Source organism: Sardina pilchardus, chromosome 17 (assembly GCF_963854185.1).
Source record: "Sardina pilchardus chromosome 17, fSarPil1.1, whole genome shotgun sequence".
Classification (NCBI taxonomy): domain Eukaryota; kingdom Metazoa; phylum Chordata; class Actinopteri; order Clupeiformes; family Clupeidae; genus Sardina; species Sardina pilchardus.
The window spans coordinates 11,704,932-11,731,437 of NC_085010.1; the positions used below are offsets into that span (position 1 = coordinate 11,704,932).

The 26,506-nt window shown below is 44.6% G+C and overlaps 2 protein-coding genes across 2 annotated transcripts in view; one reads left to right on the forward strand and one right to left on the reverse strand.

Annotated features, from left to right (window-relative positions):
* The window catches only part of parpbp (PARP1 binding protein), a 30,011-nt gene extending 25,830 nt beyond the window's left edge, over positions 1-4,181 (forward strand). Inside the window, exon 11 of the mRNA XM_062518395.1 lies at positions 3,506-4,181. Coding sequence (XP_062374379.1) covers positions 3,506-3,819 — 314 coding nt within the window. The 3' untranslated portion in view covers positions 3,820-4,181. The remainder of the gene's footprint in view (positions 1-3,505) is intronic.
* Positions 4,182-5,925: 1,744 nt separating this feature from the next.
* On the reverse strand, positions 5,926-9,655 carry pmch (pro-melanin-concentrating hormone). Its single transcript, XM_062517460.1, has 3 exons — positions 9,266-9,655; positions 7,231-7,393; positions 5,926-6,253 (listed from the first exon to the last, which is right to left on the reverse strand). The coding sequence occupies exons 1-3, from the start codon at positions 9,653-9,655 to the stop codon at positions 6,204-6,206; spliced, it is 603 nt and encodes a 200-aa protein (XP_062373444.1). The 3' UTR covers positions 5,926-6,203.
* Positions 9,656-26,506: the final 16,851 nt, after the last annotated feature.

Here is a 26,506-nt window from a genome sequence, read left to right on the forward strand (position 1 = left end):
TCGCTTTACACAATGATCATCATTTAATTGAATTTTTGTGTGTAGGATTCTAGAATAAAATGCTTTTATAGGTAAAGTTCTCCATTTCTCATATGTGAGCTTAACAAGTGACCTCAAATTGTGACCAACAAGTGACCAACCTAAAATGACATGGCCCAATGCAAGCCAGGACTGTGCAAAAAAGCAAAACACTACTAATTTGAAGGATGGGCAAAGTCTTCAGTCTAACTAAAGGTAATTTAATAACTTGACCAAATCAATTTGCTAGTTTAACATCACTGAGATGAGATCAGTGTTTCCGCTTCAACATCTTGTCAATGTTCTCCCATATGCCACATGACCACTGTGTTTCATGTTGCATGAGAACTTTGCTTGCTGTCAGACTTTGTGTTTGGTCCGCCAAATAAATTAGGGGCTCCTGAGCTCCTTTTTTGAGCAGTAGATGGACAGCCGGGGGGTGAGGAGAATTCAGCAGAATTTGAAGACCTGACACGTCTTTAACGTGGAGCATTTTCCGTCCTAGCCCTCACGCACCTGCCATGTTGGTGAGGTCAGCCAAGAACAGAAAATAAAGACTCTGGAAGCTGGCTAGACACTGGTTGGTCTAGACCTGGGGTCTCCAACCTTTTTGCCTCCAAGAGCTACTTTGACAAAAAGGGACATGGCTGAGAGCTTTTATGTTAGTAGCATGCCATGTATTCACATTGCTGATCTCCACCCAAAACCGCTGAACAGGATTTGTATGCTTTTTAAAGGTTCCTTTCAACGCCTTTTACCTTCTCTCATTGTAGACGGTGAATTTGATTTCCTTGGAATTGTAACATGTTTCCCAAGTGACTGGGTTGTCAGATTTATGAACATCTTCCTCAAAACTTTATGGAGAGCTACTTATTTGCACCTGTAATTTTGCACCTACAACTGGCTTAGTTTCCGCATAACATTTTCTCCCCTTTTGAGTGCCTGTATTTTCATGAACACCTCATCTGTCAATCTGAATCAGGCATTTCACTACACATTTGTCCCAAGTTTGGTGCAGGGATAACAAGCCCCCTGTTCTAGTCAAGTCTGGCCTGGTCAAGGTGCTTTATGTACATAGCACATTTAAAACAACAACGGTTGATCCAAAGTGGTTCGCAGTCGAGGCAGTGAAAAGTGACAATGCCAAAACTGCAGAAATGTAATGAATACATAAATGGAGTATGTTGTTTGAAAGCGCATGGAGGATGTATACAAGTACAACTAGAAAAGCACTCGGGGAGAGTGCAGACCTCCGCTTGTGGTGTTCTTCCTTGGTTGTCATACATTTGAACCTAAACTATTCAGATCGCCACCCACTACCTGGCCATAGAATGCCATTACACCGCCACACGGAAAACATAACCGCCTCCTGAATCCAGACGGTGATACGGTGAAAATTTCATCAAAAGCCATCCATTTCTTTTTGGGTTATCTTGCTAGCAGACACACAGACAAACAGACAGACAGACAAACCCCAATGAAAACATAACCTCCTTGGCGGAGGTAATGATAAAAACGTAATAACCTAGGGTGGCATAACAATAAGGGAGTGGGTTTGGCCAACCAAGAGGTGGGTATTTAAAATTGACTACTATCTGTAGTGGGACAGGATTTGATGGGACAGGAGAACGTTCCAAAATCTGTCCTAAGAGATGTAGTTGTGTGCAGGACTTTGACTCGTCTCTAAAGCACTGTAAAGTACTTGGATCAGAGACGACAAAAAAAAAATAATTCAAGGACTTAAAGTTCAAACTGAAATTTCAACTGAATGTTTTTGACCGTCCCCCCGGCCCCCAAGTTGCTTGAAAGCATACTAAATAGTTAATTAGTCAACAAATAGGTTGCACATGTTGCTCAGAATCTCTCCAGTCCAGCCACCAAAACCCAGGTTTCCATATCTGAGAAGCAGCCGGTCAAAGTGTGGGGTGGAGGGGGGGGGGGGGGGGTAGAAAAATGGTAGAAGTCGGAGCTTTGTGCCAAAAGGCAATGTGGCATGTGGTAAGATGGCAAAATAATGTATTGTGGGCTTTGGAAAAAAGTTCCAGTGTTCCTTGAAAGTCCTTGAGTTTAGTTTTCCCTCACGAGGATTGGGTCGAAAGTGCACGCTGCTGGTGTGGAACACAGGAAGGGTACGGGCCGTGCAACCGGTTCTCTCGGTGGGTCGGTTCCACGCACTTCCTCCGGCTTGGAACGCCAGGTGTTCGGAACCGATCCCAGACCTCTCGTCCTCTATTCGGGCCCCACGTTCTGCCCGGGGTCCCGTTCCGGGACCGGTACTTAAGATCAACCTTTAACCAATTCCCCGTCCTGGAGGAACCTGGCAGCCTTGACATTTGTTGTAAAAGTACCCCGAGGAACTCAATTTCTCACTTTTTTTTTTTTTTTTTTTTTTTTTTTTCCTCCTGTTTTTCTCCTTTTTACTCATACAATCTCTCCATTTCTTTCTTCCCTTTTCATTCTTTCTTTTTATTCTCTCACCCCCACATCACCCCAGCCTCTTTCTTTCTTTTCTTCTCTTTTTCTTTCTTTCTTTCTTTCTTTTTTCTTTCTCTCATGCATGCACACTAGTCTCTCTCCCGCTTTCTTTCTCTCTTTCTTTTATCATTCTCTGTCTCATGCATGCATGCTTCTCTCTCCCTTTCTTTCTTTATCATGCTCTCATGCGCACATGCTCCTCTCTTTCTTTCTTCTTTTTTTTTTTTTTTTTTTCTCTCTCTTGCTCTCTCTCTCTCTCTCTCTGCTCTGGCTGGCTGTGGGAAACTAGGCTCAGCTCCATCAGGTTACATGGCAAGCGTTCCCTTTTGCCTCGGTAAAGTACACATCTCCTGTGAAACCCACCCCAGTCTAACGTCAGCAGTTTCATCATAGCCCTCCCTCCCTCCCTCCCTATCCCTTTCCTTTCTGTCTTGCTATCCCCCTTTTCTTTTTCTTTCTTTCTTTCTTCCTTTTTTTGGTTCTTTCTCTCCCCTGTTCTGGTTTGGGTTTTCCCACACCCCACCCAGCTCTTGTTGATTGTGTCGTTTGCGGACTCTCTACTTTGCTTCCAATTCCCTCTTCTTACCCTACTTACCCCCCCATCCCCCTTACCACCCCCCTCCCATCCCTCTTCTTACCCTACTTACCCCCCCATCCCCCTTACCACCCCCCTCCCATCCTCCTTCTTACCCTCCATCCCACTTCTAACCCCCAACCCATCCCTCTTTTTACCCATCCCCTTTCTTACCCCCCCCCCCCCCCCATCCCCTTTCTTACCCCCCTTCCCCCTTGTCGGTTTAGATGAAAGGTGCATGTTGAAATAAACTGGAATATGCACACCACAAACTGGTTAATTCCCATTATGGAATTCTCTGGTTAATTCCAGACAGGATGGTTGTGTTTTATGTGGCAGTCTGTATGTATGTGCGTACATTGTTTTGTTTGTTTGTTTGTTTGTTTGATTTATTTATTTATGGGGTTTATTTATTTATGTTTTTTTCTCTCTCTCTAGGTGAGGCAAACACTGTCTCCATAGCAGCCCTGGGAAGTCGCCAGGGTAACGCCAAAGCTCAAGTAGCCAAGGAAACCCAGCCGAAGAATAAGAAGAGTAAAACCCCCTTAGATGCCACAGCCCAGGGGAGCAAGGGCATGAAACGCAAGCAGGTGGATGGGGCAGACTTGTGTGGAGAAGAGAACCAACCCCCAGCCAAGAGACCCCCACTCAAAGCCTCTACCGCCGCCCTAGGGGCCAAAAAGACCCTCAAAGCCCCTACTAAGAAACTGATCGCTGGTCAGGGCAAACTCACCGGCTTCTTCCGGCTGTAGCTGTGCCTTGTGCTGCTCAGACTTACTGGCCCTGATAAATCATCTCTCTCTCTCTCTCTCTCCCTCTCTCGTTCTCTCTATTTATTCCTGGCTCATTACTTCATTGCTTTGATGTAACAGCCAAGGTTCGTTAGATGTAATATATTGTTTTCAGTATGAAGTAGTTGTTGGAGGTGTTGTCCTCTTGTTAGATGAATCAGGCTCTTTTGTGTGTGTGTGTCTGTCTGTCTGTCTGTCTGTCTGTCTGTCTGTCTGTGATTATGTTGTCCCTATCTGATGGATTGACAGGGTGACATTTCTGCATCAGATTAGTTTGTCCCCCTTGCCCACCTCTCCAGTTGTTTTATTCTTTAGTTTTATTGTGTATACAGTGCCTATAGAAAGTTATCATACCCTTTTGAAATAGTTACTTTTTTTGTCTTACAGCCTGAAATCAAAACCCATTTAAAAAAAAATCTTTTACAGTTTTATTTACAAATGTAGCTGTGCAACATCAAAATAATGAAAAAAAAGTAAACAGTTCTGAAAATTAATAAAAAATGAAAAACTAGAATAACAGGGTTGGAAAAGTCATCATACCCCTGACTTAATACTTTGTAAAGCTTCCTTTTGCTTTCATTACAGCCATCAATCTGTTTGGATACGTCTCTATTATAGCTTTGCACATCTAGATAGGGGAATATTTGCCCAATTTTCCGTGCAGAAATGTTAAAATTTAGTCAAATTCTGTAGGGAATGGCGATGGACTGCTCTCTTCAAGTCAATCCACATATTTTCTATAGGATTTAAGTCAGGGCTCTGACTTTGCCACTCAAGGATATTCACCATCCTATCCTTAAGCCACTGCTTTGTTCTTTTGGCAGTATGTTTAGGATTTTTGTCGTGTTGGAAGGCGAATGACCTCCCCATCCTCAGCTGTTTAGGAGAGGGACGCAGGTTTTCCTCAAGAATTTTGGTGTACTTGGCAGCATCCATTTTCCCTTCTATCCTGACCAATTGCCCAGTCCCCGCTGAAGAGAAACATCCCCAAAACATAATGTTGCCCCCACCATGCTTCAAAGTAGGTATGGTGTGTTTTGGGTGTGTTTGGGTGTGTATACTGTGTTTGGTTAGCGCCTGGAGCTCAGTCCAAAAACTTCAATTCTAGTCTCCAAAAAGTTCGATCTTAGTCTCATCTGACCATATAAGCTTTTTCCACATGGTAGCAGAATATTCCAGATGTGTTTTTGCACTGAACTCCAAGCGCAATGTTTGGCGAAAACCAACACAGTACACCACCCAAAACACACCATACCTAGTGTGAAGCATGGTGGGGGCAACATTATGTTGTGGGGATGTTTCTTTTCAGCGGGAACTGGGCAATTGGTCAGGATAGAAGGGAAAATGGATGCTGCCAAGTACACCCACATTCTTAAGGAAAACCTGCGTCCCTCTCCTAGACAGCTGAGGATGGGGAGGTCATTCGCCTTCCAACACGACAATAATCCTAAACATACAGCCAAAAGAACAAAGCAGTGGCTTAAGGATAGGATGGTGAATATCCTTGAGTGGCAAAGTCAGAGCCCTGACTTAAATACTATAGAAAATATATGGATTGACTTGACGAGAGCAGTCCATCGCCATTCCCTACAGAATTTGACTAAATTTTAACATTTCTGTATGGAAAATTGGGCAAATATTCCCCTATCTAGGTGTGCAAAGCTATAATAGAGACATATCCAAACAGATTGATGGCTGTAATGAAAGCAAAAGGAAGCTTTACAAAGTATTAAGTCAGGGGTATGATGACTTTTCCCAACCCTGTTATTCTAGTTTTTCATTTTTTATTAATTTTCAGAACTGTTTACTTTTTTTTCATTATTTTGATGTTGCACAGCTAAATTTGTTAATAAAACTGGAAAAGATTTTTTTTAAAATGGGTTTTGATTTCAGGCTGTAAGACAAAAAAACTAACTATTTCAAAAGGGTATGATGACTTTCTATAGGCACTGTATATTTTGTATTAATACATCATCGTGACCCATTTGACCTTTGATAGCACTAGATCCTGTGTGTGTGAATGTTTGTCTTGGAACAAATCAGTCAAACCCTGCATTAACATCTCTCTTAAATAAAGTTTTATTTTTGTTTTTACACATGCATTGTTTCCGTTTTAATAGGTGCTCTTGGTTTTTTTACTTCATATAAGCATCACATACTATATCATGTCAGGAGGTTCACAAGACAATAAGAGAAGTATTTTTGGGGCTCTCTCTCACACACATACACACACACACTTGTGCATACACACACACACACACACACACTTGTGCATACACACACACACACACACACTTGGCCCCATCAGTTCTTCATGGTTCTCCGATGGAATGCTGGTGGATTCCTCAGGCTTGCCAGCAGGGCCTGTACACTCTTCCGATCATGCATCTCAGCACTACACACAGACACAAGAAAGGGAACCGCAAGTCACCACAACATGGACCTGGGGCATTTCACAGTCATCAAGACTATAACAATACTTGTAACGTCTACCAGAGAGACCTGAGGGAATATCGCTGATGGTTCATGCCCATAAAAAAAATACTGTCATTGAAGGCAAAATATTCTGATTATGAAATTGGCAACACTGACTTTGCATGACAAAATCTTTCAAGGAGATGTTTGTGTTTTGCAGAAACAAAATCAACGCCCTGGAGAGGAAAGCCTTGACTTCTAGAGAGTTCTGTGTATGCTTGGCGTTGGCCCAGCTTCGTGCATAATGATGTGTTTTTGAACAGCGTGTTTTCTAGGAACATGTGTGTGATCAGATTCATCTTTGAGTTGCCAAGAACTCTGAACTCGTCATAGCAGGCCATCAGTACCCAAGACTTGCCACTGGAGCATTAACTTCAGATGTCAACAGAACATCTCACTACCTCACAGGACGGTAATGTGAATCAAAAAATCAAATCAAATCAGGCTTATTGGCTATGTATACTTGCGTATTTGGTCTGCATTTATCCCATCCATGAATAAGTGAACACACACACGTGAATACACAGTGAGGTGAACCACACACTAACCCGGAGCAGTGAGCTGCCTTCATACAACGACGCTCGACACCTCGACGCCTTATCCAACTCGCCAATGAGAAGGTGCTTCATAATTGTTCAACAATTTAGACATAGGCTACTGAACTTGCATCTTAACAGATGATATTTAAGTTCTCTGTCTTTATCCAAGTTCATTGTGACCATGGAATCAGAGAATGTTAAGTTGTTCTTCCATGTACTCGAAAAATGACTCAAACTAATCAAAACAGTTGGTGATTAATTCAACTTTTGACCTCGAACCGAATAACTGTTGCATTGCAGACCCTAAAAAAAATCAAAATGAGACAGGAATCTCAAATCTCACATGTTGTCTTCTCACCGTCCAGGTCTCTGCGGCGAATGGACAGGTTGTCGTCCGGTTCGGAGTGTCCCTCCTGGGTTGCCCAGTCGACCGGGGTCTGGTCCATCCTCCGAGAGGCCAGTAGAGGCAAAGCGCGGCCCAGCTGGTGGGAACGGGAGCTGAACCCTCCTGGGCCACTATCCTGGAGTTATGGAGATGGTAAAATGCATTTCTATGAGGGGCGCTGTGGCGCAACAGGCTACCGCCCTCATACCATATACAGCTCCAAGTGCCCACGGAGACCCAGGTTCAAGTCCCAATCCCACCCCATCTCTCTCTCTCTCCCACTTGCTTCCTGTCACACTCATCCCTGCCCTATGAGTTAAGGCAAATAATATACATTCATTCTTAAAATGTGTTTCTAAATCGGTTAGAGAATGTTTGCTTTCTTTCCGTTAACAGTAAATGCTGCAGTCTGTTGGGGCTCTGCTGGAGGAGACTGGTGAACATAATGTAAATGACAAATACCAGAGTACTACTTGGTGGGATCTGTGATCATTTAAAGGAAAGTGTGTGTGTGTGTGTTTGTGATTGTGTTGTGTGTGTACAAGGACCATCCTCTCCTTATATGAGGGTGAGTGTACTTGTTTATTTGTGTGTGTTTGTCAGCAATAGTCAGCTAGTACAGATCCTCTTACCCCTGCTAGGAAATGTGTGTTTGTGTGTATGTGTGTGTGTGTGTGTGTGTGTGTGTGTGTGTGTGTGTGTGTGTGTGTGTGTGTGTGTGTGTGTGTGTGTGTGTGTGTGTGTGTGTCAGTGACAGATATCCAGGGGCAGTACGAATCATCCTCATCCCCCTCCACTGTTCTGGACAGGGGCCAGCTCACATGGAACCCTCTGTGGAAGAAATACGTCAGTGTATGTGTGCGACACAGTTTCCGAAGCCTCATGTCACGTAGTTAACCCCCACTCCCCACCTACACACACACACACACACACACTTCTTTACAAGGTCCCAGTGGCCTTTATTTCTCTGACGGGCGTCATTTCCCAGAACAACCCCCGTCTGCTACCCCTTAACCAACCTCCTATCCTCTTCCCATAATGCACCTCTCCCATTACAGCTAAGATAGCTGGGGAATGATTGGAAATGGCAGTGGCAACCCCGTTCAGGAAAACCCAAGTGGAACCTTGACTTGAGCAATTCTGGGAAGCTTCTAGAAGGTTTATTTTGACGAGTTGATTCACGCTGCCCATATCATCACATTACCCATAACATAACACTGTTAACAGAAGTCGTGACTCACCCGACACATGGCACCCTTGACTACAGTATATCTTATACAGCTTAGCGCTGCTGACGCGTGCTGCACAGGAAAACATGGTGTTTCTGATTTTTCGACTGAATTCTGCAGAAGTTCGATTAAAAACATTAACCACAAAAAAAGCTGTTTGCCTTTGAGAGGCCTGTGGAATTTTGTGGCAGGATCCATCCGATTCTATTGCCTGTTTCATTGGAACCATGCCATCAAATACAGAACAATACTCTACATAACTCTAATACTGAGACTATTCCTGCCAAGTCAAACCCTCGTTTTACGTTAATATGCTGTATTGAGGGGTTGTACTCTGTATTCAGTTGGGTAGATAGATTCAGAATGGCATTTTTTGTGTAATATCACAAGTAACCATGTAGCCTATGTATACATTTGCTTGGTGATTATGATTATCCCCCAGAGAGGAGTTAGAGTAGCACTGTAGCTGTCTGGCTAATCAAGGTCAAGGTAGGTAGGTGGCACTGCTTTTTTTTCCTTTTCTTTTCTTTTTCATACCGCCAGTACTCAAACAGATCTATGTGAAAAATGGGCAGAATGGCCATAATGGCCAAGGAGACAAACCTAAATCTAGCCTAACTGCCTTGACACTGCGTCTGAGCTGATAGCCACTACTGACCACAACTACCCATCAATCTCTACCATCTTTCACTTCCACACCAAAAGCACCACACACACACACACACATACACACACACACACACACACACACACACACACACACACACACACACACTTACAGAGAGGATGATGATCCTGGTGGCCCCGTCTTCGTCCCCCAAACGGTTGTCCTGCATAGAGAGCCTCCTCGGGGTCATGAGGTCATCCGCCGCCTCGTCTCCTAGCAACAGGCTCAGGGCATCACCCTCGCTCCTGCCCTCGTCCAGCTTGCTCTGCCCCACCGCCAATGTGTTGCCCTCGGCGAGGAGAGCCAACACTAAAATGATGCAGTGCGCTGATGGCATAGCGATGGTCTGGTCTGGACTGGACTTCTCTTTGTCGTCTCGAGGAGGCGTGCGATCGATGAGACCTCGACGATGCGTTTGACGGACATCTGATGAGCGGGTTTTTATAGGAGATTCTTTGAATGGCACCATGTGTCGCCTGTAGTCTTCCTCAGTCCTCTTCATCTTAAGCCATGGTGACGTGACATAGGTTGCTAGCTCACAGGGCAAAGACTCCCCACCAGTCTGCATTCAGTGGCACAATGGGGAAAAAATGGAGGAAGGTGATATTTTTTTTTTGTGATCATGATCTGTTTTGTTGCCATTATTTTTGCACTAATAGTGTGTTACGATGGAAGCGGGAGGCCTTTGAGTGACATGGCATAATGAAAGGATGTGAGTGAAATTGAGTCTCTCTCTCTCCTTTAGGCACCTTCAGCAATAGTCTGTTGTATGAATAGCTCGGATTACAAACGACATCTGGCACCAAATACCGTGGACGACAGCTTAGAGGGGCCGCGACCTTTATGCCCCTCCGGAGCTCCCGTACCGAGATTGATAAGCTCTCTTCTTCTGTGTCACCTCAGAGGTCAAAGACAAGGCACTGGGTGTAGAGTCTGTTAGTTGTCTCTTGTGGGGATGAAGGCAGTGAATGGCACTGCACTGCATGAGGCCTTGTTTCTGTTTATCCCTCAGTCACAACAATATGATCCTCGAGATGCTTCCCCGCTGTTTGAATGACCGAAGGTACATAGACGAGGATGTTCAGTGTATTATCCTCGGACTTTAGGTTGACTTTTTTGAGTCCCGAGAGAGAGAGAGAGAGAGAGAGAGATGTTAACCAACCACCAACCCCTCCTCCTCCCCCCATATAATCAAATTGGTAGCGGCAGGTCATTCGTTTCTCAGTTGGTTATAAGCCTTGTATTCTCAATACTTCCAGCAGACACACACACACCCACCCACACATTCCAGGTTTGTGAGTCTGACCCTACATCATGGACGTCATAGATAGTCATGGCAAGGGGAGCCAAGGCATCAGCGCCACCTTCCCTGTGGCTCCATTCACATGGACAGCCCTGGGACATCTCCCAAGACCGTGTTTTCTGACTAACATGTACATCTATTAAATTAGCTGTCACTTTTATCTAAAGTACCTCCATAGGGAGCATCAAGGCACAGTGTGAATAAGAGACAATAGACTAGACCTGATAAATGAACTGAGACTAAGAGTAAAACCTCCGACTAGAAAAGGCCTATCGTGGCTTTGTTGTTTCTCTTTAAAGAGTTTACTTCTTGACATGAGATAACTTTTTCCAGGTTAGTCACTGAACCACTTTCCTGGAATTTAACCTTGCGCGGTCAATCCGATTGAGGAATTGTATTGGAATTGTATTGATTACCTGTACCTGTAACGAACAACAAGATTCACTTTGGGTTTTTTTAGATTACTTATTTACTCATTTCAGTTCGTTTTGGAGTGTGTTTGCCAGTCACTTTTGAGACGTCCAAGCTTCTGCCAGCGTCTTGGTTTTGGCTGGATACCGTGTCTCCACCTCTGTGAAGTTGTCTTAGAGGCGAAAGCGTTTGCCTCGTGTTTTGACTGAAGGTGTACCCCATGACATGTCAGGCCAATCTGATCCTATCGTTTCATCTGACTACAGAAGAAAAGTGCAAAATGTGATTTTTTAAGTCAATGTACTGTACAGACTTGCAAATGAATCACAAACACCCCTCTCCCCTTGTTCCCATACTAGGCTACTGCTGCAGACAGGCATCCCCTGAGAAAGGAACCGATCTCTCGGCTCACACCCAGAGCCCCCGAACGCCTCCTCTCTCATGGCGTAAAACGATACGGGCCAACGACTAATCTGGGGAGGACAAAAAAAAAAAAAAAATTCTCACACATCCTCTGCTGCTTCATGCAGATCAGCACAGCTCGTCCCACACCTGACTGTATAGGCTGAGTGTGTGTGTGTGTGTGTGTGTATGTGAGTGTGAGAAAGAGAGAGGTAGCGTGTGTTTGTGTGTGTGAGAAAGAGAGTGATACTGTGTGTGTGTGTGTGTTTGTGCATGTGTACAGAATGTGTGTGTGTGTGTGTGTGTGTGTGTGTGTGTGTGTGTGTGTGAGAGTGTGTGTGTGTGTGTGTGAGCGCGCATGCATGCATGCGTGCGCATATAGCTTTCACGAGAGGCCGTCCATTAGAAAGACATGCACAGAGAGAGAGAGAAGGGGCTTTTCTGTTGACACAGCTCTCCCGAGCTCCTCCGCCGGCTCTAAGGAAAACACCAGAGGCTTGCCTTATTAACATCACACAAAGCCATGAGTGCAGGGCAGAAGCAGGACATGAATAATAGTTATTGAACTCAGCTGAAGTGATTTGCCTTGGACGCCGCCGCCTTTATTTTGCGAGTGTTTGTGTTGGAGCCGTGTGGCCTCTACTGAAGGACTGAACGGGCCTGCGGGGACCAGGCAAACTCCAGCCTCAACTCTCCAGCTGCAGCCCAACTGAGTGTCTCTCTGTTTCACGGCTCTGTTGTTCTAACCCCTCTCTCTCTCTCTCTCTCTCTCTCTCTCTCTCTCTCTCTCTCTCTCTCTCTCTCTCTCTCTCTCTCTCTCTCTCTCTCTGTCTCTTTCTCTCGTTCTCTTTCTCAATTCAATTCAATTCAATTCGTAGAGCTTTATTGGCATGACTGTGAGTGTTACAGTTGTTGCCAAAGCAGTAATTACATCAAAGGATTAGCCATTAATATTAAAAAATAACAACAATTTGACAATAATTGATATGGACTACGGAGAATGATACAAATAATAGAACAGGACACATGCACTCACACACACACACACACACACACACACACACACACACACACACACACACATACTGGAGAAAAAAATAAATAAAGGAGAGAAAGGGGAAAAAACATAGTGGCTTGCCTTCTCTTTCACTCTCACTCTGTTGTATCTCCCTCTGATTTTTCTGGTCCCCACTCTTGATTTTCCTATTGGCCCTCACTCCCTCTCCTCAATTCCCCCTCCCTGTCTATCTCTCTCTTTCTACCTCTCCCTCTTTCTCCCCTCTCTCTTTTATTCTGTCTCTCTCTCTTTCTCTTTTCAATGCATTTCAGTTCAAGTGAGTTTTAATTGCATGGCCTTGCATTTAAAAAAACACAATTACTGTATATGAATTTTCATCCTTTCTTCACTCCCTGACTCACCCTTCTATCTTTCTCTTCTCAGTTATAATCAAGTCAAGTGAGTTTTATTGAAAGGACAATTTTGCCTTTCAAACCACTTTTACTTCCCTTTGTACTGCATCTTAGACAAGCAAATGTGCTTTAGAAATATGTGAGATAATCTTAAAACAGCTATATGCATTCTGTATCCTCTTATACTCTTCTTTAGTCTGCCTTAGTTGTGTATAAATGTGCTTTAGAATAAATTAGATCATCTTAACACACCTATTACTCATTCTACATCCTCTTTTACTATTTTTTAGACGGCCTTAGCTGTGTATAAATGTGCTTTAGAAATAAATTAGAAAAGCAATCAGAGAGTGCAAACCTCCGCCAAGCAAAAACATAACTACCTCCTGGATCCAGACGATGATACGGATCACTCCCACTCTCGTTTCTTCCTTGGGTCATTTCAGACTTTCCCTGAAAATTTCATCGCAATCCATCCATAACTTTTTGAGTTATCTTGCGAACAAACAAGCAGACAAACAAACAAATAGACAGACAAACAAACCCCAATGAAAACATAGCCTCCTTGGTGGAGGTAATGAGATAATCAGCGCAACTGTAGTCGCCAGCGTACCCATGACAACAAGACAAACAAATTTACAAAATAACAAGATGACACAAGACAAAAGATGCCGAGCGGTGTAATCGCCAGCGTACCCATGACACCAAGACATACAAGAGAGATAAATAAACAAAAATCAAATAAATGCCGTGGCATCATCCGGACCTTGATCAGCCTCGTCCATGATGTCTCCAGGGTGGAGGGCAGGGTCTTGATCAGCCTCGTCCATGATGTCTCCAGGGTCGAGGGCAGGGTCTTGATCAGCCTCGTCCATGATGTCTCCAGGGTCGAGGGCAGGGTCTTGATCAGCCTCGTCCATGATGTCTCCAGGGTCGAGGGCAGGGTCTTGATCAGCCTCGTCCATGATGTCTCCAGGGTCGAGGGCAGGGTCTTGATCAGCCTCGTCCATGATGTCTCCAGGGTCGAGGGCAGGGTCTTGATCAGCCTCGTCCATGATGTCTCCAGGGTCGAGGGCAGGGTCTTGATCAGCCTCGTCCATGATGTCTCCAGGGTCGAGGGTAGGGTCTTGATCAGCCTCGTCCATGATGTCTCCAGGGTCGAGGGCAGGGTCTTGATCAGCCGCGTCCATGATGTCTCCAGGGTCGAGGGCAGGGTCTTGCCATGTTGTTGGTTGCACTGAAATGGCACCGCTCGAGACAGGCCACATAGTGAACCCGGAAGGTTTCGAAAAACGGCCAGAGCCGCGATGCACATAGTCGCGTGTCTCGTCTCCGGCGCAAGATCCCCACTGCCTGACACAAAGGTCACGAGATACCAGGCCATAACATCACCAGAGGTCATGAAGGTAACACCTAACAAACATGCATGTCCTGATGGATGAATGTGTATCTGCATTGTACCATGAGGTGCTGTGGATATAGCTGTCTGCTAAATGAATAAACATCTAGGCCATTTTAACTGTCAGTGCCCGGCCTATATGCCAAGTTTAAACCCAAAGCTTTAGACTGCAGAGGATAAAAAAAACCCTCATGGTTGGAGTGTGTCTGTATCAAAACAACTACAGCGCAACCGTTCTCTGCAGGCCCCTGTTGTGGATGACTAACCACAGCAGCAGATGAATGAACAGTGGAACCTATGCTGTCACCCTTAAATGTTCGGTGATACCAGAGCCAAGTTCACAAACTTTTACTTGCTGCTTTCTCAACTCTTTGCACGGCCAAAACCATATCTAAGCACAGCTACATGTAAATAAGAACGACATAGGGCCACTCTATCCAACACAAAATAGTCCTTTTCAACATCATCACAGTGTTCTCAATCATCGTACAAGCTGATATCCTTAGAACAACAAAAACAGACAGACTATTTTCAATCAAGTTGTTGACTAGAAAGGATGAAGACTGCAGACATGTTTTTCTAATCTGTTAATCAGTGGAGCTTCATTCTTTTTATTCCAGAGGGACCCTGTGTTCTTTGTCGTATTAAACTGAAAATTGCTGTGTTTCACGAAAAGATCAGTCAATAAATGAATGAATGAATAAATAAATAAATAAATAAAGCACAGTGGTTTCTCAACTCTTCCATCAGAGGCTCAGCCTCTTTCCCAAGCTGACAACCCCAAACTTGACATCCTCATCACTGGCATGGTGTCTGGAGCGTCCCAGCACATCACTCGTCCAGTCCCTCTGGGACTGCTTGTGCCTTGGAACCATTTTCCACTGAGTTGTTCCCCCTCTCTCTCTCGCTCTCTCGCTTCCCCGGTGGCAGAGGTGACGGGGGGTGAGCCTCGACTGCGGCATTGTCTCGGCACGTACCCGTAACCATAACCGCGGCACTACTTGGATGCTCTTGGCCTCAATTACCAAATTTCAATGACATCATCACAAACTGCCCTAGCACTTCCCCCGGATCTAAATGCTCATCCACCCACCGCTGCTCTCTCTCTCTCTCTCTCTCTCTCTCTCTCTCTCTCTCTCTCTCTCTCTCTCTTTTCCAGTGCCACTTGATAGTCCCTCGATTATTATTACCTCGAGGGCTCTCCAGACGTTGAGCAGACAGAGGTTGAACAGACACATTGAGGATGATTGTGTGTCTCTGGACCACTAGTTTGAATGTGAACAGTATCCAGACCTCCCTCTCTCTCTCTGTCCCTCCTTCCCTGATGAACCACTTGAGTTGAAAGCTGTTTCTTTCTTCTCTTTTTCTTCTTTTCAACTTTTTTTCCCCTCAAATTATAATCCAGTGGTTTTTCTGTTTTTCTCAGAGATAAATTTCTAGGAAAACATTACCACAATTCCCGCACAACAAGGGCAAGCTAGCACAAAAGCCTGAAAAGCAAAATAATCTCAAAAGGACCAGATGTGATTTCATCATGGCTACAGATCACTCTGTGCGATCTCCTTTGAAGGGGAGACACAACATCTTTCGCAGTGATAGTCAGCAGTTTCGACCTTGGTCAGAGCTGCTACGTAAACACTTTGAGCCTCTATGAATGTGTTTGTGTCAGGAGCTGCAATACATTTTAAAAGGCAATTGTTTCAAGAAACACTACAGACGAACATTCAAGCATACTCTAAATTACACAAATAAGCAACATCGATCTCTGACTGTTTGAGTCAGAAGCTGCAATACCTCTTGAAAATAGTAATAAAAAAAAACAGCAATGAAAAACTACTCATGTATAAATACACAAATATGGAGAAACCAATTGAACGGTTTACACCACTCCAAAATGAAAATATATTCATTCATGAGTATTGCTTTTGGGCAAACATGTCTGTCTGCTGTAATCACAGCAGGTACATCACTCAGTGAATGATTTCCACATAACAATAATGTTTTTAAAAGCCACCAATGGTAGTGGTGAGAGAGTCATGAACTGGGCTGTCATGACGTCGCCGCCAGCTGTTATTGGACGCGCGCGAGTCGTTTTGCGACTCGTCCAGGGGTCGTTGGGATGCCACTGACATCTCGTAACTTACCTGAGCCGTATCACGGCATTGCCGCGCGCGTGTGTCTGTTTCGTTTCCATCCATACTCTGGTACTTTACTATCACACGTACTTCATGCCTGGGCTATGAGCGAGTGGGAAACTGGGGTGCATAGCATTCCTTGTCGGAGATGGAAAGAAGACAGTCATTTGCCCAGGTGCTTTTTTTTCCCCTCCTTGAAGGGATAATATTACCTCAGAATGTGATTTTGTTGACTGGGGACTCCATTAAACCGAATGAAGAAATTGTGTGTGTGTGTGTGTGTGTGTGTGTGTGTGTGTGTGTGTGTGTGTGTGTGTGTGTGTGTGTGTGTGTGTGTGTGTGTGTGTGTGTGTGTGTGCGTGTGTGTGTGAGTATATTTTCTTCTCCGAGCTTTCCTGCAGATCACTGAAATGCACTGAATAGGCAGGTGTCCTTAGTTGGGGCCTTAGTTATAGCATCATCATAGCAGCAAAAAATAAAATACAAATTGGTGTCACATTGCATCACAAGCCTAAGTACTGCACCCAGTCATTGCAATGACCCATGCTATATAGCTATTTCAGCCAAAAAGTAAGAGACAACATAGTACAATGGTATATTTTGTAGTTTGCTACAAAAAGGAACCAAAGCTGCCATCTTTGCCCAAACAAGGAGATCTGGGTGTTAATTGAAGCTAACTATAAAAGTTTGCATGAGATCACAGAACCAACTTGAAGACTACAAAAGTGTGTTGGACAAAACGTCTGCATTTCAGACTTCTTCTTCCCTGTGAAAGTGACAGTTGCAATTATTCAAAATCCCCACGTTGTTTTCTCAGAAGAAAAATCGCAAGATACTGATTTCCTTATATGGGCAAAGATAGCATTTTTTTCCGTATAGGCGAATTTCTGAGGACTATTTGGCTTGTTTGTGAAAATGGGGCCAGAGGTGAGCAAGTCGGATGCCATTTTCTAACATGGTGGCGACCAGCTGGGATGCTAAATGACTGAGGCTAACCCTCCAAATCTTGACTCCCTGGAAATAGTATATTGCTTGGCAGAAGTAAACATTTGTGTATTACACAAATAGCAAATACAGCAAATACTAGTGTACCTTACAACAGAATGAGATGCTTCACAGAGAGACTTTACAATCATCAAGAATTCCCTGACATTGATCTTCATTGAGGAAAATTAATTGATCATGCTGATTGCAGCATCATTCAAATGACTCTGTACACTTGGATAGTTCTTCATCCAATTAGACCAATGATCCAGTGTGATCATCCTTTTGGGTGAGCTAGTTTGTGGTTGGACCCAAAGGTTGTGGACAGGAAGCAGGGGAGATACTGTAGATGTGCAGGTTTCCAGCCTTAGCTGCCGGGCAACTTCCAAATTCGCTGGCAGGTCAGGCAGGGTTCACCCAGCCTGCAAGACTGCTACATCTCCACTCGGTTTCCAAAGGAAGTCTGGAAATGTTCACTAGAGAAATATTGTCAGCCCATTTTTTTTCTGTCCCTGCAAATGAGCTGGGTTTGAGGATTTAGTAAGGTTGGGTTATGGGAGGAAGAAACAACTATTAGTGAGGTTATTTAGTGGGGTTTACAACTATCTTTTTAAAATGTTGACCATTTGATATTCAATATATGTAAAATGCTAACTATATGAGACTATGCCAGGTATACTGTAGGCCAGTAGTTGGTCCTAAATTGTCAATTGACATCTGTGTCTGCAGGTTCCAGTAGTGCAGTGCAGTGGCTTAGTACATGGAACTTGGACCTAAGTCGAAGTTTCCGAGTTCAAGCCTTACCTGGAGCAGTGCAGCTTTTAATGTGCTCATTGAAACACTATCCTGACCCTGAGATCCATCAGCTACCAATGGAATCACCCCAGACAAGGCTCTATCATATCCAGTGATACTCTCTTAACTGTGATATTTGCAACAGAATCCTTGACGTCACAGGCAAGACCAGTGTGAGCGTATAGCTGCCTCTTTGCATTCCTGCTCCTCAACTGTCTGAGTACAGATGGTTTGTTGACTGTTCATGATGGACCATCAAAATAAAGTTGGCCCCTTTGTCAGCGCTATACGGTGAAATACGCATCCCTCCGGGGCTCGCCTTCTGTTTTCTCTAAGCTCTCGCCGAAGCCCGACCTAAATTTCTCATCCCTAGAGCTTTCCTGCCTGGACAGCTTTTTTATTTTCCTTCTCTCTCTCTCTCTCTCTCTCTCTCTCTCTCTCTCTCTCTCTCTCTCTCTCTCTCTCTCTCTCTCCTGTGGCACCAATGCTTTTTTAAAGACATCTGGGTGAATCTCTGCAGAACAGCATGAAGACTTCATTATCTTCCACTCTCACAGCCATAGAAAGCAAAAGGAGAGACGTGGTGTACGTGTGTGTGTGTGTGTGTGTGTGTGTGTGTGTGTGTGTGTGCGTGCCTGTGCATGTCCGTGTGCGTATGTGTGTCCGTGTGTGTGTGCGTGTTTTTGCGTGTGTGTGTATCGGGTGGTTATGACGTGGAGATTGTGGGGCCTAAACAGGGATTACGCTCCAGACAGGCCCCCTTTTGTTGCCTGGAGAATCAAATTGGGAGAGGAAGAGAGACAAGAGGAGAGGGAGGAAAGGAGTGGAAGAGAGAGAAGAGTGGAAGAGAGGAGAGAGAAGAATACAGAGGAGAGGTGAGCAGGAAGAGAGAGAAGAGAGGAGAGGAGAACAGGAAGAGAGAGAAGTGGAATAGAGGAGCAGAGAGCAGGAAGAGAAAGAGAGGAGAAGAGGAGAGCAGGGAGAGAGAGAAAGAAGAGGAGAGCAGGAAGAGAGAGAGGAGAGAGAAGAGAGGAGAGGAGAGGTTTCCAGGAACAATGCTGCAGATGATGGGCCCTCCAAGGAAAATATGGCTCTGACATCATGGGTTCATGAAACGTCCAGCTGAGCCAACACTATCCCACCACAATCATCTCCCAGTGATTTTCCACTGAACAGCACAGAGAGAGAGAGAGAGATAGAGAGAGAGAGAGAGAGAGAGAGAGAGAAAGAGGAGGACATGAGGAGAGAGAGAGGAAAAGAAAGAAAGAAAAGGATAGAAGGAGAGAGAGAGAGTGTGTGTGAGTGGAGAGATATGATTGAGGGGAGTGGTTTCGCTCTATCTGCATTGGTGTGACGTGCAAATGGATTTATAATTGTGTAGGACCACTAGTGAAATGTTTTTAGCGTCCCTTTGACTGTCTGGCTGGCATATTCAGGTCTCATGCATGCACAGCCAATTACACATAGACACATTCATATTCACACCAAGATCGAGATCTATCTCAATCAATAGTAGCAATTCCATAACAGATCGCTGCGAGACTCTTTGACGAAGCTGCACGGCACAACACAACACATCACTTGCATATCCGCGTCTTAGCAGAACACTTTTTGGATATCTTTATACACTTCACATGCAGGAGAGCCCCGAAAAAGCCCCCAAAACCACACACACACGTGTGTGTGTGTGTGTGTGTGTGTGTGTGTGTGTGTGTGTGTGTGTGTGCCAATTCATCACGCCAGCACTAGGTAATTGATACCTGGTATTCATTAGCAACACAAACACGTCTCTGCCAGCCACACACTAATTCTTTTTCCTCTAAAACAAGGCAAGGGGAAAGTTGGAATGAGGGGTGTGTGTGTGTGGGGGGGGGGGGGGGGGGTGGTGGCGAGCATATTAAAATAGACCACAAGGTCATTTAAAAGACAATAGTGCACGTAAGTAGTGTGGACCCCCGGGCTTTCATTTCAGGGTAAGGTCCAGGAACGCTGTCCTCAGATGCTCTCTGGGTGGAAGCCACTATCGGAACCAGCCCGGCTCAGCCCGATCGGATCGGATCGGTTCCACACAGGAGGAGGTGGAGGAGGAGGAGGAGGAGGAAACATAGCAAGCAAGCAAACGAAGCGGGGAGCTGAGGCTTGGACCGAAAGCATGGGGTTTGTGTTTGGGTCCACGCCGTCAGTTCTGGCCGGGAGAACTGAGCGAGAGGGTAGAGCGAGAGAGAAAGAGAGAGAGAAGCGCTGGGAGAGCTCGGTTCTCACGTTTGAACCCACAAGCACCGTTCGACACATGTCAGTCAGGCGTCATGAGTTTGAACCTCTCCAGATTGGTGATCGATCTGAAATGAGTGATGTGCAGATTTTCAGTTAACATGTGTCCTGATTGGATCAGACATTGCATTGTTCATGTGGAGAAATCCTCTTTTACATTTTATTATGCATGTATTACATATGACTACTTTTACAATACAATAATATACTCTGTATAAATATTGCATAAAGATAACAACGTTCTTCAAATTTCGTCACAGCGACCCTATGGTTTACTAAAGATAACAACATTGTCCTTGTGCATTTTGCAGAATTTGACAGGTCGCTATGAGGTCGTTTGACAATATGGAAGACATCAAAGCAACACAGAGTTTTTCTTTTAACTTACAATAACAGCTTCAAGCTCATTGTGATGGTACACTTACTTATAATATGGAAAATGATGTTGTCTCTGGCATTGCTTGACATGCTATTACATGACAATGCATACCCTAAAAGCCAGGCACTGTGCAATATAACGTTATTGTTAGGGGTCGGATCATGACCGTTTTTTGTCAGTTTACCCAGAGGTGTTAAAAGTTGATGCTATGGGGTTTAAAACAAATTCTTCCATCCTGTTGCTACAGCCAAGTAGGTGTAATGATACGTGTAAGCATCAGGCTGCAATAACTCAGAGGTTCTTGGTCCTAATCCGACCATATATTAAAGATGCATTAAAAACTGGAGAAGCACTCCGAGAGCGCAAACCTCCACCCAGCGAAAACATAACCACCTCCTGGATCCAGACGGTGATACGGATCATTCCCAAAATTTTATCGTTTCTTCCGTGGGTCATTTCTTCGAAATCTATCCAGAACTTTTTGAGTTATCTCGTGAACAAACAAACAAACAAATAGACAGACAGACAGACAGACGAACCGCGATGAAAACATAACCCCCTTGGCGGAGGTATTAATCAGGGGGTGAGGTGAGGTAGGGTGGCATGGCGCGGCACAACTGCCCATAGCGCCTGTGCCATGTTGCTGGACATGTGGACAGAGTTTGTCCCGATCCTACCCCATCTCTCTCTCTCGACCACTGGCTTCTTGTCCCGATCCTACCCCATCTCTCTCTCGACCACTGGCTTCTTGTCCCGATCCTACCCCATCTCTCTCTCGACCACTGGCTTCTTGTCCCGATCCTACCCCATCTCTCTCTCGACCACTGGCTTCTTGTCCCGATCCTACCCCATCTCTCTCTCGACCACTGGCTTCTTGTCACTTTCTCCACTGTCCTGTCACCACACACACCCCCACCCACCCTGTACATTTCAACTGGCATATCCGCGTCTTAGCAGAGCACTTTTTGAATATTGTTATACACTTTACATGCAGGAGAGCCCCGAAAAAGCCCCCATTGCCTACATACAACCAACCTCCCCAAAAAATTAAAACAAAACACATGGCAAACTTTCACCAAATTGTTCAAGTAGTTAACGCAAAAGCATTTGCTTTGACTTCACTGCAAAGCTTTGCAAATGGTCGGCATGGAGATGGAAGCTCCTCTCAGCGAGCAGAAACTATGGGGAGGCTACAGCAAGGGGCTGCTGCTGAAATTGAACAATTTGGAATGCTGAAACCAAGCGTTTGAACGAATTTTCAAAAAACTTCCAAGAAAAAGCCCCCTGTTCGCCGAAAACCGAATCAGATCTTGCCCAGTTCTGTGTGTGTGTGTGTGTGTGTGTGTGTGTGTGTGTGTGTGTGTGTGTGTGTGTGTGTGTGTGTGTGTGTGTGCCCATTCAGATCTTTGCTTCTGGGGACTGTCAGGGGCGATGTGGTGGTAATGGTGGTGGTGGGGGTGAAGTGCATAGTTTGATTGAGAAAAGTGCATCCCACAGCATAAGGCAAGAGAGACAGAGAGAGAGAGAGAATGGAGAGACAGACAGAGAGAGAAAGAGACATAATGGAGAGAGAGATAATGGAGAGAGAGAAATAAAGAGAATGGAGAGAGAGAGAGAGAGAGTCAGCATGTGTATGTTTTTTCTTGAGGGGAGGGGGGATTTCTCACCGCTAATCAACCTCTGACTGCCTTGCACACTATAATTTGACAAATTGGGGACGAGTAATTGATTGCAAGGGGGTGAGTAGGGTAAGTGGTGTGTGTGTGTGTGTGGGGTGAAGGGTGTGTGTGAGGGGGGGAGATAGAGACATGGTGGTCTGAATGAAATAAGATGAAACCAGATTCCAAATGGCTGAATTAGACTGTCTGCCAACCCCTCTCTTCCCTGCTCTGCTCCCCACTCTCGCTGCTCTAATGTCTGCTGAACGCATGCCAGGTGGGCAATTTATCTGCTAAAAAAGAGCTTGATTGTTTCGCTACAAGTCCATTTACAGAAATAAAATGCTGACTGCGCGTGTGTGTGTGTGTGAAAAAAAGGAGTGATTCTGAACGGCCATCGAAAGAGCTGAGAGTGCAGCTTCCTGCCCCCCCCCCCCCCCCCCCCCCCAATACTCATTCACACACACACACACACACACACACACGCGCACACATGCACACATAAACACACTCTCTCTCTCTCTCACACACACACACACACACACACAAACTGCTTTGTTTCCCTTGGCGATGCGAGGCATCTCTTTCGGAAGTATTATTTTGTTGTGCAGACGATTTGGGTTTCTGATGGATGAAATCTCTCTCTCTCTATTCTGTCTCTCTCTCTCTCAAATCACTGCGGCCTGTATGGCAAGCAAAACTGAACCAGGCAGAGATAGAGACATGCACAGCATTTCTCACAATGCTACTGTAGATACGCTGAATGCATGCTTTTGTGACTATATCTGAATGAGAGTTACAACGGATGTTATGGACAGTAATTTGCAATTTGTAGGTAAAACCCAGTGACATGTTAGACTGTGTGTGGTGTAACTGTTGTGTGCATGTCTGCGTGGCATGTGCAGTGTACATAGTGAGTGTGTGTGTGTGTGTGTGTGTGTGTGTGTGTGTTTGTGACTTTGTCTATCATTCACAATACAAACCGCAGTGTGTACCCATACATGCTATGCAAATGAAATCTCTGATTCTCTTGAAGTGCGTGGAGGGTTTCTTTAATCTGTTGATCAGGGGCTTTATCTGCTAATCAAATAACCATAATGCTAAAAGTAGCTCCTAAATGGCAAATTTAGAAGAAGAATAATGAATAAGAAGAATGGACGTGTCACTTGTAACTTTAGGACATCTAATTTTTTTTTGACGAAGAGTAATTCACAAAGCATTTTATACCTAAAAGTAGCACCTAAATCTGGGACATCTTAGAAGTAGTCGAGAGGACACCGAACTCCTAAGACCTATTCACGATCACAAACAATTAGCTGTTTGTATCATTTCATGTCACAATGTTTTGAAACGCACGTGAAGAATCACAGGAGCTCTTCATCACACAAGGGAATAATTCTACATTGTCAAGGGATACAATAACGCCATTCATTGTCAACATTATAAACTAAATGTAGCCTAATGTTTCATTGTAAATCACATTCAATTGTGTCTCCTCTTTGCAAATGTGTCTTCATACAGATGTATTAAAAAAAATATTGCAAAGATAATCCGTAGTGTATTCCCATATCAGGCTATTTGCTTTGTTTGAAGCAGCATTCACACCAAGAACGATGACGATAATGATGACGCTAATGATAACCATAATGATAAACACTTTCTCACTGACCAACAATAAGAACGGTCTCTCCGTGTGTTGATGAATGTGATGGCTAAAATGTGATAAAATGCTCATACGGACACTGTCCCAGAGTGCTAACAACAGCACTTGTTACTCTGAGGTCGTCCTCTAAATGTATTGTTTCGTGTAGCCTTCAGCGAACATTCCCGGAGCATCATCTTACAACTGTTTGTGCAACCGCCAGGGAAACTTTATTGAACGTTCCCTGATGGTTCTATTAAGGATACATTTTCTATATCCCTAAAGGAGCATCCACAGAACGTTCCTTGAGGTCTTAATTTTTGTCAAACGATAAAATCACCTTTAGGGAAAGTTCCCTGAAGGATTAATGTCGCATTTTTGTACAATATATCATCATCAGTGGAGTCTGAAGAGTAGGTGTGTCATCATGACATAACAGAGCTGATTTTGCCTAACATACCCGTGTGTGTGTGTGAGAGAGAGTGAGCAATGGGTTGTTTTGGGGTGTGTTTGTATCGATAAACTTCTGATAGTTTGGCCCCAGCCGTGGCGCAACTGGCTGGGGCACCTGCACCGTAGGCCGACGACCCGGGTTCGATTCCCGCCCCGTGGTCCTTTCCGGATCCCACCCCCGCTCTCTCTCCCATTCACTTCCTGTCTTTCTCAACTGTCACTGTCAATAAAGGCATAAAATGGCCAAAAATATATACTTTAAAAAAAAAAAAAAAATTCTGATACTTCGACTCAAACAGACAGCAAAGGTTCCCCAAACCAAAAATGGTTTGCTGGGTTTAGCCTGTTGTAACTGCAAATAATCTGACCATTTAGCTGGATACAAACAGACGTCTTCTGTGGCATGGTTAGTCCCACACCGGAGACAAACTCGTAACCTCTGACATGGAAGGTGGGTGGGTGCACTTAGCCTGGTACAACCAGAATTATTCACTTTGCGAAGAGGGTCTGGGCACCCTCCATTGGGCTTCATTTCCAGTTGTTACATCCTCATTAAAGTAAACTTCAAGTTAATTTCAGGAGTCATTGGATCAATGCAAGCTGATGATATATTGGCCATTTCGCAAAATCAGTGGGCAGTAAGGAAACAATGTCTTCATACACATTCTTCTTGGTCTGATCTCATTACTTTGATGTTTGCTGCTGTTGTTAAACTCAGTTGTCTGTTTGTACTGCCTCTGGCTCTGCTATCATTGGTTTGCTGCCATTCTTGTTACATTTTTTTTTATATTAACGATTTACCTCAACATCATTGAATAAAACCACTCCTTCTGATCCCTGATTGGTCTGCCCTGAAAAGGGGCTTAATGAACCTTAACACAAACAAGGGTTTCCAGACTGTGAATTCAGCAAAAATTGAGGTGAGAGTTGCGGTCGGATGGAGCCAGGCAAGCCGAGCGGTCCCAAGAATTACTCTAAATTAGCCATTCCAGGGTTTGGAGGGTCCAATATGTAAGGGATAACGGCCGACGAGGTGACCGGTTCGATGGAAATAATGGCTAGGTGGAGGTCTAGAACTCCGGCGACGTGCGAAGCACGGAGACGGAGTTACCTCCGCCGTGCCATTATTTCCATCGAACCGGTCGACCTCGAAGGCCGTTATCCCGCTTATCTCCCGTTTGTATTCATAGCCTGTATATTTAGAACATGGTTTTATTCCACCGTTGCGTCCGTTAACATCGCTAAAACTGTCTTGACTGTGGGACTACTTTCTGCCACATATCAACTTTCTACTTGCAGGACAAAACTGCCGTTACTAGTTCTAAATGGATGGTTGCTATGGCCAAAAGCCAGTCGTTAGTTCTAAATGGCTGGTTGCTACGGCCAAAAGCCAGTCGTTAGTTCTATCTCTCCCGTTGTCAAGCGGGCATATCCCAGGATTCTGATTAACTTTAACTTTGAAAGATCGCTACTTTTATAGCCTACATGGCATCCAACTAGCTACAATCCACCTCCGTCATATGCTACAATGTTACTATGGTTCTGCACGTCTGTATTTCAGCTTGGATGCAACGTGACAGTTCATTTAAACTTCGCAACGAGTTTGGCGAATTAATATTCAAGTGTGATACGGGAACTACTTCAAAGGTAGCAGGTTATACGAAGTTAATGGCCACCCCATCAGCCAATCAGAGAAGAGAATTACATTGTTGAGGGAGATAACTCTTTATAATGACCTCTTGCATTGGTTATGGGCAGAGCGGTAGATAAAACAGAGTGGCGACACTCCCATAGACCTCCATAGGAAAAAATGGCAGCACTTTTTCCAGGCTATTTCCTTGGGACTTTTGGGACTATTTACAGCCAATCTCTTGGTCAGTAGTCAATAAGTTAATTGGTTACACTTTCCAGCATCCTGAAGTACATCCCACCCTCCTGCGATTCAGCCATTCAGTGCAGGTTTTTTGGAACTTTTGATTGCGTGGCAGCAACATCAGTGCGTGTCGCAACTCTCTCTCTCTCAATGGCTCTAGGGTTTTGTGCTTCAGATTCCCTCAGTTTCAGAATCGTCTGCCTGATCATCTGCCATGTGTTAAGCTCCAGTCCATCCTGTC